The sequence below is a fragment of the Neovison vison genome, chromosome 9 (genome assembly GCF_020171115.1).
Source record: "Neovison vison isolate M4711 chromosome 9, ASM_NN_V1, whole genome shotgun sequence".
Classification (NCBI taxonomy): domain Eukaryota; kingdom Metazoa; phylum Chordata; class Mammalia; order Carnivora; family Mustelidae; genus Neogale; species Neogale vison.
The window spans coordinates 9,590,933-9,601,857 of NC_058099.1; the positions used below are offsets into that span (position 1 = coordinate 9,590,933).

Genomic DNA, 10,925 nt, shown 5'->3' on the forward strand with positions numbered 1-10,925 from the left:
TATATATCTCTCTCTGATATATATACATATCAGATAATATATAACATATATTATCAGATATATATATCAGGTATAACATACCCCAGAGTTTTCCCTCGAAATTTCTCGCACAGTGTACGAACGGGCCATGCGCCGTCACTGTCTCACTACACCTCGTCCCAGTTACGATCCTCTGTGGCTCTGTAATCCTCACGAAAGGGCTGCTTCCCTGAAGTTCAAGTACAAGGCCTCCAGGTAACATTCTCAGTGTTCTCATCTCTCTGTGACGTGAACGCTTTCCCTGGGGAAGGCTTCAGAGAGAGGGTGAGTGGTGGACTCTCCATCACTCCTTTGAGCTTCACTCCTCCTTGGGGCTCTGGAATGAGCACCAGGGACAGGCAGGGAACATGCATGGCAAAAGACAGGTGTCACCCGGCCCAAACAGGCGGCCTTTCAGGAGGCTTGACTTGGGATGTTTTCTTTTTGTTTTTCACGTGACCGTGGTGCAGACAAGCCGCAGGCCTCCCCCTGTAAGCCCACTGTCAGTATGCTCCCCGGGCCGTGGGGTCCCAAGAGCACAGTTTCTAGAGCCTTCCAGGCCAGCGCAGACTGCCTGTCGCATGTGCTACATTTAGATTTGGCTCTGCCTAAAGAGTGCAGAAAAGGGTTTTAATAGCGTCTGAGTTGTTTGGGCAAAACAACTCAGGATCTGGCATCTCGAGCTTGGGTTTGGTTTTGTCAGTGACGAGTGGGAGCAGGTGGTATAGGCGGTCCGTGGGATCCCTTATCAGAGTGGTCAGTGAACCCTGAAGCTTCGGGTCTGCGGGCCTCCCTGAGACCTTCTGGTCCTTTTTAGCCCCAGGCCCTAGTGTCTGTGTCTGTCACGGCCAGGTGTCAGCAGAAAGGCCTCCTGGAGGGCGTGTGTCTCTCTGTCCTTTAGAGCCCTGTGACCTTCATGGGTGTCTCTGCTTGGTCACAGCAGAGCCAACAAGATAATGGCATTGTTCTTCCACACAGTGAGATCCCAGCAAGGCTCTACTCTTCCAAGATGGGTCCTGTGACAATAAAGGAACACACACACACACACACACACAGATCTATTTATGCGAGATTCGGTTTCTTATCAGAAACAAGTCATTTACATATTAACAGGATGATTTGCTTCTGGCTAAGAATTCTGACATTTTAGTCCACAATTGAGAATCAGGCTGAATTTGTCAAGTGGCTGAAAGTGAGGTTTTTCAGAAATTATTAGCTAATTTTTTCATTATAGAATTTATAGGCATAATTAGTATATCATAATGATGTTTCCAGGATAAAATACCAGTAGCTCAACTTTTCTGGCCACAAATGTACAACATATATCAGTTTATTTTTGGAGATCTGAAGAATTAGCTACTGTAAATAAAGTCCCCAAGAAGATTTCTCCGGGAAAGAGGTGAACTTACAGTAATATGGGTGATATATTATTAATTAATAACTATGACCAGTGCTGCTTCAATTAAAAGGAAAATGGATGAGAGGGCCTATTAGAAAGGATGTGCTTCGTCTCACCAGTCCTGAGGTCTACAGAGCAGACCGGGGAAGATGGTTGCTGAGGCTGTCTGCAGGAGGGGGACACCAGCCGCTCCTGTCGGGGGACTTTGCTGCATCGGGGAACTATTGCTCATTCGGTTGCCAGGAAGGGAAACCAACTTCAAAATAGCTTAAGGGAAAAAGAGGACTTTCTTGGAGAGCCACAGCCTCCCATAACTCAAGGAGAGCATGGGGCGATGGGCGATGGGCGATGGGCGAGGGAGGGCTTCACTCGGGACTGAGACAAGCAGGCATCCGTGTCTGTTTGGAAGAGGGAATCTGATTGGCATGTCTGGTCCAGAGGACAGGCACATGGCCCCGTCTGCAGGTGTCACGATACAGTAGACAGGTGTCTTTGACCAGACACATATGGGAGGGCGCCTAGAAGTACAGCTTTGAAGACTCACCCAAGGAGGTACCAGGTGAGCTGAGTCACACAAGATGGGCAGCCCTTTTCCAGACAGGTCATGAGAGGGGACATCCCAGTCCTAGGCTGGTGGGAAGGTGCAGTGCCGTGGGCCCGCCGGTGCATGGGAGTGAGAGGAAGCGAAAGGGGCAAGGCAGGGAGCAGTCCCAGAAATGACAAGGTTATTCTGAAGGCGGTGGGAAAGGGGCATGCAAGAATTTGGTTCTGGGAGAGATTTGTGTGTTCGGAGCGTCTGAAGCCCTGAGCTCAGACACCTGCCATCCTTCCAGGGTAGAAACGACTGGAGGCCCAGGAGCAGCTTCCAGGCAGGGTCACAAGGCCAGGACCCCCCACCCTGCAGTAGCCAGGGCTCTGGAGAAGCCCCGTGATCGGATTACCAGCGGCCTTTGTCCATCCTGTTGCACATTTATTTGGCTTTAGAGTACAGTTATTTTATTTTGAGAGTAAAAATACGGAGTTCAGGGGCACCTGGGTGGCTCAGTTGGTTAGGCGACTGCCTTCGGCTCAGGTCATGATCCTGGAGTCCTGGGATCAGGTCCCGCATCAGGTTCCCTGCTCGGGAGTCTGCTTCTCCCGCTGACCTCTCTCCTCTCATGCTCTCTCTCTCTCTTTCTCAAATAAATAAATTAAATCATTTTTAATTTTAAAAAAATGGAGTTCATTGGCCTTCTACCTTAAAAATACCACCTTTTCCACATACTCGTCTAGAAGTAGTTCTGTAAAACCTTCCTAATGTGGCGTTGAACTGAACACAGTCAGTGGAATGAGACCTAACCAGCCGTTTGATTTTTTTTTTTTTTTGGTCCATTTTCTCCCCAGCCTGGGATGAGAAGAATGAACTGTTCCAGGGACAGGGGGCCTCACTGCCTTCCCTCGCTTTCGCTTGAACTGGAGTGCCAAGAAGAGAATGGGGGAGCCTCCCCAGGGGGAACTCACCAGAACTCCGTCAACACTGCCTTTTCTCTCTCTCTCTCTCTCCAGGTCATGCAATATTTAAAGTCACGTATCTAAGCAATCATGACTATAAACACCTCTACTTTGAATCTGACGCTGCTACTGTCAACGAAATCGTGCTCAAGGTGAGTGTTTCTCCGCAGGCCAGGCGCTGGGCGGGCAGCGGGCATGCAGGGCCGGGTCTCCGGCTGCCAGCGGCCCCCTCCTCCCAGCATGGACAAGGCTCCTGGGCCCAGTTTGCAGAGGACGAACTGCCTTCTGGTCACCCAGGCGGGGAGCACCCACACCCAGGGCCGCCCCACAGGTCAGCTGCCCTTCTCCCACTTCAGCCAAAGCAGGGCCCCCTCCGGCTCCCCCCGCCCCCGGTCATTCGGATTCTTTGTGTACTTACCCCTTCGGCGCACCGCGTATTTCCTCCATTCCATTGTCAGGAGCTCCCTGAGGCTTCTGGAACCGATTCAGAGGAAATTGTTGTTATTAGGTAAAGACACTTAATGTACTCAGGATAATTTTAGCAACCTGTTCTGAACATATCCGTCTCTACGCTACAGTTGTGCGTTACTGTGTCTCAGCAGTGCTCCCTGAGCACCTTCGTGTGCTGCGCCAGCCCTTGGGATGTTGCAGTGACAGACCCGTGCTCTGGTGCCGGAAAGCTCTTCCTCTGTCAGAGGAGACTAGCATTAAATTACAGAGATTGTTAAACGGTCACAAAGGTCCCGTGTAGATGTGAAAAAGGTAAACTGACGGGGATGGCGGGGCTCAGGGAGCTGAACCCTGAAGGATGGGTGAAAAAGCCGGTGAGGAGAGAGAAGGCATCTCAGGAGCAGCCTGTGAGGGGACGGCGAGGCAGGGCGAGCGCGTGGCGGGAGCAGAGCAGGGTGGGAAGGCCAGGTCGCACAGAGCCTTGCAAAGTGGGGCCAGGCCGAGAAAAGCTCCCCTGGGCCCTTGCTGGTTTGGGAGGCCCGGGGTGGGCCCCGAGACTGTAGCTCTCCGAGAAGTTCCCGGTGCCGCCGGGCTTGGTCTGTGCGCTGTGCTCTGAGTCGCTCTGGGCGAGTGGTTCCCAGGCTCTTCCAATCGGAGGATCCTTTCTCCCAGCGAGTCTCGCACAGACGGAGCAGACAGAAACCACCACGCTGCATGTGTTGGCGGAGCAGGACCCACCGGCAGAGGGGCTCCCCGGCCTGTGGCTGTCGCACTCCTGTTCGTCCCGTCCCCTCAGGGCCTCAGTGTCTCTGCCTGTAAAATGGGGACCGTAGCAGGTGCACTGCCCCCCCCCCAGAACGCGGATAAATGAGGCCGGGTGAAACCACCCAGATGAGTGTTCTTTCTCCTCGGGAGAGTAAAAGCCATCGAGTAATAACAGTGGAAGTAGCTAAGCCAGGGGCGCCTGGGGCGCTCAGTTGGTTAAGCATTCAGGTCTAGATTTCAGCTCCGGTCATGGTCTCAGGGTCCCCGGATTGAGCCCCACGTGGGGCTCCCTGCTCAGCATGGAGTCCGCTTCTCCCTCTCCTTCTGCTGCCACTCCGCCTGCTTGTGTTCTCTCTTTGGCTTTCTTTAAAATAAAATAAAACTTCTTAAAAAGTAGCTCAGGGAGGGGCAGCTGGGTGGCTCAGTGGGTTAAGCCTCTGCCTTCGGCTCAGGTCATGATCTCAGCATCCTGGGACATCGGACTTTCTGCTCAGCAGGGAGCCTGCTTCCTCCTTTCTCTCTGCCTGCCTCTCTGCCTGCCTCTCTGCCTACTCGTGATCTCTCTCTGTGTGTCAAATAAATAAATAAAATCTTAAAAAAAAGTAGCTCAGGGATTGGAGAGTACAGGCCCCGAGCTGAGCACTTCATACCCTCTTCCAAGGAACCTTCGTGGGTCTGCGAGACAGTAGTGAAAAATCGTCCCCATCTCCTACATGAAAACTGAGGCTCAGAAAGAAAGAAGCTGAGCTAGGACCATGACTGACAGAACTGGACCTGACCCCAGGTTTGGCAGCTTCCAGAACTTGTGCTCCTAACCCCCTGGATGTGTGTGCCCTTAGGGAGTTGAATGACGGTTTCAACCGAATTATTTTGCAAAGACTTTTGGAGGCCAAGTCCTTATGGCTACAAAAGATTTCCAAAAGTAGTAGATGCAATGAAAAGGATAAAGCCACTGAGGGGACAGCTGGGACCAGAGCCCCCCTCAGACCAGGCCGTAGGGACAGAGGGCCTGCCTCCAGTGCTTGAAACCAGCAAGCCAAGAGTTACTTGCCAGATTGCCACCAGACAGCACAGGGAACTTGTTCAGTGTTTGGGGACCAGGTAAAGAAATATTCCATTACCCCATCAGGGGCTGGCCTCTTTTTTATAGCCAGCATTAAAATATTCAAGACTTGAGAAGGATTCTAGTAAAATTATAATCCTGTGTTTGACATCAAAATAATTTTCACAAGAGCAGATTGATGACAGAAACACAGGTTTATGACTTCAGTACGAGGCTCCGCAGGAGCAAGTGCAGAGAAATCATTTCATGGGACCAAATGCTCCCTCGAAGCAGATGCTTTGCTGCAAAATCCCTGAGGCCTATCGCCTCCCCTGAAATGTCTGTTTTCATATGAAAATGTTTGTAGAAATATTGCATCATGCTCAAGACTCCAGGAGAGTCACAGCGTGCCCGGGCCTGATTTACTTAGAGAGCTAATGGTCATGATCCTGATGGAAGATTAAATTTCACTTTTTCTGTCTCTGATTTTTATAGCAATTTAAATACTTAGCCTTCTGTGCCATCCCCACAGTGTCTGAGCTTTGCACCAGTACCAAGTGACTGAGGCCCCAGCCCTGTGTTCAAGTGTGGCAGAAATGTTCCCACCAGAGGCTCTCCCAGGAGTCAGTCTTAGACTCAAATAATGCATGTGGTGGTTCTAGAATTCGGGAGTTTGACATAAAACAAGAGCTTGAGGCGGAAACTGAAGAAGAAGATAAGGGCCAGAAGCCGATGTCCAAGAATCCGTTATGAACAGGCAACTCTCCATCGAGTGGTTTTATCCCATCGCGTTTTTCGCCACGTAGAAATACTAATAACGTCTCCCATTTACTGAACACCAGTTGCACACAAGACATCTTACGTAACTCTTCGGTCTTCGCTCTTGGCCTGCAGAGCGTAGACATTATCGCCGTCCTGTAGATGAGGGGACAGAGACCCACGGCCGCAGGGTGTGCGAGGGTGGTCCAACCCCAGCCCTGAGGAAGCCCTTCCACCCTGAGCCGTCGGTGAGCTAAGCCATGTGTGGTCCCTAATTCTGCAGGCTTCGAGATGAATCTCAGAGGAATCATTGGTCTCTTCAAATTGGGTTCTTCTTGTGATCGAGTGATGGAGGCTGTGGCTTTATTGACCATGAAAACTCCCTATATTTTTATGCCTTAAGCTGTAAAATGCATTGAAAGTGAAACACTCTGTAGTGCATAAAATTGTGCAAGTTTTAAGCCACAGCATATTAACCAGCTAATGGCAGACCAAAGGGCGTTTTTATCTTTTGATTATTACATTAATCTTCCATTAAAATTATCTATGTGATTATCACAAAGCACTGAAGATAATAAATTTAGGAGATAGTTGGCTAGTTAAGGATCATTTTTAAATGCTTTCGTCAAGTTATATGTGCCAAAGATACACTGAAAACACTAGGTTGGCTGAGCGTGCAAACAATATAATCCAAAGATGGCTCTTATTAAGAATGATAAAACCTCTTATTTCCATACATTGTCTGTAGTGTCCCGAGTCATCAGCCCGGCCCCGCAGTCCTCATGATTTATTGCGCTCAGCTGGTAACTTGGCGAGGCAGCGGGCCAAGCATGTCAGGCCTTCTGTACTCACACACCAGCCTTTAACGCCTGCTGCTGGCGACTATCAGAGCAGAAAGTTTGGAGGGGACTCCGTGTCGGGGCCTCGGCCCACGGGAGGCACGCCATCCCGCCCGCCTCCCCTGCGCACCGTCGGCTTCTTTCTCAGAGGCAACAGGGGCCGCTCCCGCTCAGGGTGTGGGCCACGCGGCCCTCGGGGATGAATTAGGCCGTGGCAGGTCTCTGGAGTCAAAAATATTCAGGTTGCTGGTCATAACGTGCAGATACTTGAGAGCAAAGAGAAAGGTGTTTGCTACGAGAAGCCCCAGCCAGAGGCTGGCAGGTGCAGAGGGAGAGACGGTATCTGAGGGGTGAGGGGGTGGGAGCACCTCTGGGGAGGCCTGGGGAGCTACAAGTATGCCAGTCAAGGGGCCCCCTGTGCGGACACTTCCTAGCTCTGTGGCCTTGAGTGAAGGACAGTACCATTCTCTGCCTTGACTTTCTCATCTGCACAATGGGATGATAGTGGCACCTGTCTCGCCCCAGGAGCACTGCTGCCCCCACGGCTTCCGGCCAAGGGTTCAGGCTCTACACTGGGCCCCAGTCCAATCCCAGCACCACCGCCCTTTCCGGGCCCTGCCCGCCCCACCTGGACTGGGCATGAAGCCGTTAAACTCCCCAGATGCACCCCCTCCTTGCCGCCTACCCCTGCTACGCTGGGATGTGTGCTGGTTCTCCCCTGCCCCTGCCCCTGGTACACCCCAGACTCCTACTATTTATTTCTCAAAACCCAGATCGCTCGTTCCTCTGCAAGATTTTCCTGCCCTACACTGTCCCCGATATTTATCTCCTCCATCCTGCTCCTTCTGTCTCTGGTGTCCCGCTTGTCATGCTGTTGGATACTCACTGGGCAGTGAGCTCTTTGGATCAGGGACCAAGTCTTACTTTTCCCTTTGTCTCTCGAACCAAGCCTGGAGCCAGGCTCGGACCCGGTGGGCGCTACAGTGACTGTGCGTCAGCGGCTGCGGCTGTCCGAGAGCGGCCCGGCTGCGCGCTCTGCACACAAGACCTTCACTGCTTTGACCCTGACCTCTGGGTGATCCTGGTCAGCTCAGCCCTCTTCCCTGTCCTTCATTCCTTCTTACCAGCTGCGCGCTGGCCGCCAGGGTGCTCCCAGGCAGTAGGTGAAAGCCGGGGGTTGGAAGCTCTGTCGCTACCAGAGCCTTGGTTCGGCCGGCTTTTCATCCCTGCAGTGTCTTTTCTTTCAGACGAGGAAAGGGGGGGCTCAGGGAGTCATGTGCAGGCCCAGGACTGCGCAGCAGGTGAGGAGCCGAACCAGGAAGCCTGGCACACAGCCTTCTGGGAGGCAGCGTGTGCTGAGGAGGGGACACAGGCTGTGGAATCAGGACCCCCCCCAACCCCCCTACAACAGGACTGAGAGGCCGGGACCAGCCGCTGGTCCTCTCCCGGTCTCCATTCTCCTGTCGTGCAGGGGGGCCCATCCCAGCCCGCCAGGTTGCTGTGACAACCGGGCTCCGTGCGCAAGAGAGCACCCGGCCCTGGGGTTCCCGGCGCAGGTCAGGGCCCTTCCCCTCGTGGCCCTGAGTGAACAAGTGGCTGCCGAGTGACCAGGCTGTGTCCTCTTGCTTTCTAGGTTAACTACATCCTGGAATCACGAGCAAGCACTGCCCGGGCTGACTATTTTGCTCAAAAACAAAGAAAACTGAACAGACGTACAAGCTTCAGCTTCCAGAAGGAGAAGAAATCAGGGCAGCAGTGACACTGGCCTCCAGCCCCAATCTGTCACCGTAGCTCAGAGCCTGCCTGCCAGGGCCAGGTGGCCCTAGAGCCCACCCTGTGTCCTGCAGTCCTCGGGGGCAGGCCAGTCCCTGGCTCACAGGCACAAGGCCAGGGGGCTCTTGGGGAATGGAGCTGGGGACATCCCCACAGGACTGAAGCCTGAGTGGCAGTGGCTTTGATGAGCCGTGCCGGGGGCCCGACGACACAGACGGCACCGCAGCCATCCTCACTGCCCGACGGCCCTGCCTGAGGATGTACATAGCCATGCCCAGACATTTCCTTGCAACTTGATCAAATTTCTTAAAACAACCGAAGAACAAAATTGTACATTTCTTTTTTTTTTTCCTTTTAATAAACAGGTGTACTCTTTATCACGGTTGGTATGACGGGCCGTTCTTTGGGGCAAAGGATTGATCATGTCATTCTCTTTAAACCTGTTCCCGTATTGAACAGGCAGATTGGAAAAGCTATGGCTCGATTTCTCAGAAGAAATGTTTAGGGCTTAGTCAATAGTTTTAACTACGCCATTTGTTTAAATGAGTGCATTGCTTTGAGGATAGTATCTTACTAAAGTTAGGATGCGGGGGGGAGCCCTGGTGCTGTGTGTCCCGGGCTCCCCCTTCAGAAGCCACCTCTCTTCAGCTCGTCCGGGCACCTCTTGGTTTCCGAGATGCGGGACTGCAGGTCCGGCACCCAGTGCTGGGAGAGCAGGGTGACGGCTGGCCTTCGGGTCAGCTCCCAGCCTGAAGTGGGCTTTTCCATTTCGTAACTAGCAAGTGTATGTTTCAGCTAGCCAGTAGACCTGCATGTGGGGTTTTCCGGGAATTGGAAACGTCTCTGCTTTACTGACTCCGAAGGGCCTCCGCGCCCCCTTCTTCCTCTCCATACAGTGCCTGCCTGCAAGCTGCTGTTTCTCCCTCTGGCGGAGGGGTCAGGGCCGGGGGGGAGGTGGGGGGAGTGAGCAGAGGGGGCGGGCAGAGGGGAGCCGCCTCCTTCGGGGTCCGACTCACTGCTCGCTGACACCACACCCCTGGCCACACCAGATGCCTCTGCGGTCCTCACCAGCCTTTCCACGGTCCCTCCCAGGGGGACATCCTTTCGTGCTGTCCCCGGCCAGGGCCGAGGACCAGACATTTCACCGAGGACCTGCATTTCAATTTTTTAAATTGTTGCACAAGAAGAGATGTGCCGGAAACAGCATCTCCAAGTCGAGTGGGTCTCTTTGCACTGGGGGCATTTTAATGAATTCCTCTTTCATTCTGATCTTTGTTCAGCCAACAGAAGCATCCTTTTCTAACATCTTCCATTCCCACCTACCCCAGAAACGAAAGAAATATGATTTGTAGCTCACTATCTATCTGTATTTGAATTTTTAGCAATTTTATATTTAGATATCTTTGAAAAATGTAAATGACTAATTTGGTCATTAAATCTTGTGACATATTCAATATTAAAATGATATTAAAATATAAGTCATATAAATATCATCTTTCGTGTATTGCTTTGGATTCTTGAAGTCTTAAATCCATTACCCTGACTTGTGAGTCTGCAGTGAATAGCATTTGGATAGCGGCATTTGCTGGCGGTTCTGGTGGTACCAAAGTCCCTGAAATGCACCCGGGCCCCCTTAAATACTGAGCGAGACAGGACGACCCTCTTCACTGAAATCTTCACCTCCCTCGAGTACAGAGTCAGCACCATTGTCGTGTTGTGACATACGTAAAGCCCAGCTGTCCAGGAAGAGTGGAAGGGGGAACACGGGCAGCCTCCCAGGTCGACCGAATATCAAGACTAGTGAAATTCAGTTTTTTCCTCGGCCCCGCTCTCACCCCTGGATATTAAGACCACACGCTCCTCAAGGGTACACTTGACCGAGCAGGAGCTCAGCCTCCCCAAGGTAAACAGGGGACCCTAGGGCCCCGCTGGGGCTCTCCAGCAGCAGCTCCTGACCTGGTTCCCACCACCAGGGCTTCACTGAGCACAGGCAGTCAGGCAGCCTGGCTGGTGGCCGCTAGACCCCTACTCAGCCGGCCACCCGCTGAGACGTGTCCCCCCCCCCCCGGGATCTGAGGGTCCACAACTCGCCAAGCGGGCTACATGCTGGCCCCTTACAAACACACGCGAGTCCGTGTAGCTCCCGCAGCCACCACGGGGCAGGTGCTGTCATAGCCTTGTGGCCTAAACGCCCCAGATCCTGCAGGTGCCCCCAAGGTCCCACGGGGAGGGGCCCTGCTGTAGGGAAAGCCGCCTGGGAGGAGGAAAGAGTTAAGCCTGTCGTGTTCGGTTCCCACCTAACACCTCTGCTTAAATGCAAAGTCCCAACAGGGTGGTGTTGGCCATAAAAGCCGGAAGAGTGATTTGTGAAGTCTCGAAGCCCTGTAAT

The 10,925-nt window shown here is 52.8% G+C and overlaps 1 protein-coding gene across 7 annotated transcripts in view; it reads left to right on the forward strand.

Annotated features, from left to right (window-relative positions):
• MAPKAP1 (MAPK associated protein 1) overlaps positions 1-8,913 on the forward strand; it is a 245,365-nt gene extending 236,452 nt beyond the window's left edge. For 6 of the 7 annotated variants that reach the window (XM_044264899.1, XM_044264903.1, XM_044264900.1 and 3 more), the window contains 2 exons: positions 2,963-3,060; positions 8,397-8,913. In XM_044264899.1, coding sequence (XP_044120834.1) covers positions 2,963-3,060; positions 8,397-8,522 — 224 coding nt within the window. In that variant the 3' untranslated portion in view covers positions 8,523-8,913. Of the gene's footprint in view, positions 1-2,800; positions 2,929-2,962; positions 3,061-8,396 lie in introns of those variants that run through there. The other variant, XM_044264904.1, reaches the window with a different exon arrangement.
• The last annotated feature ends 2,012 nt before the right edge of the window (positions 8,914-10,925 follow it).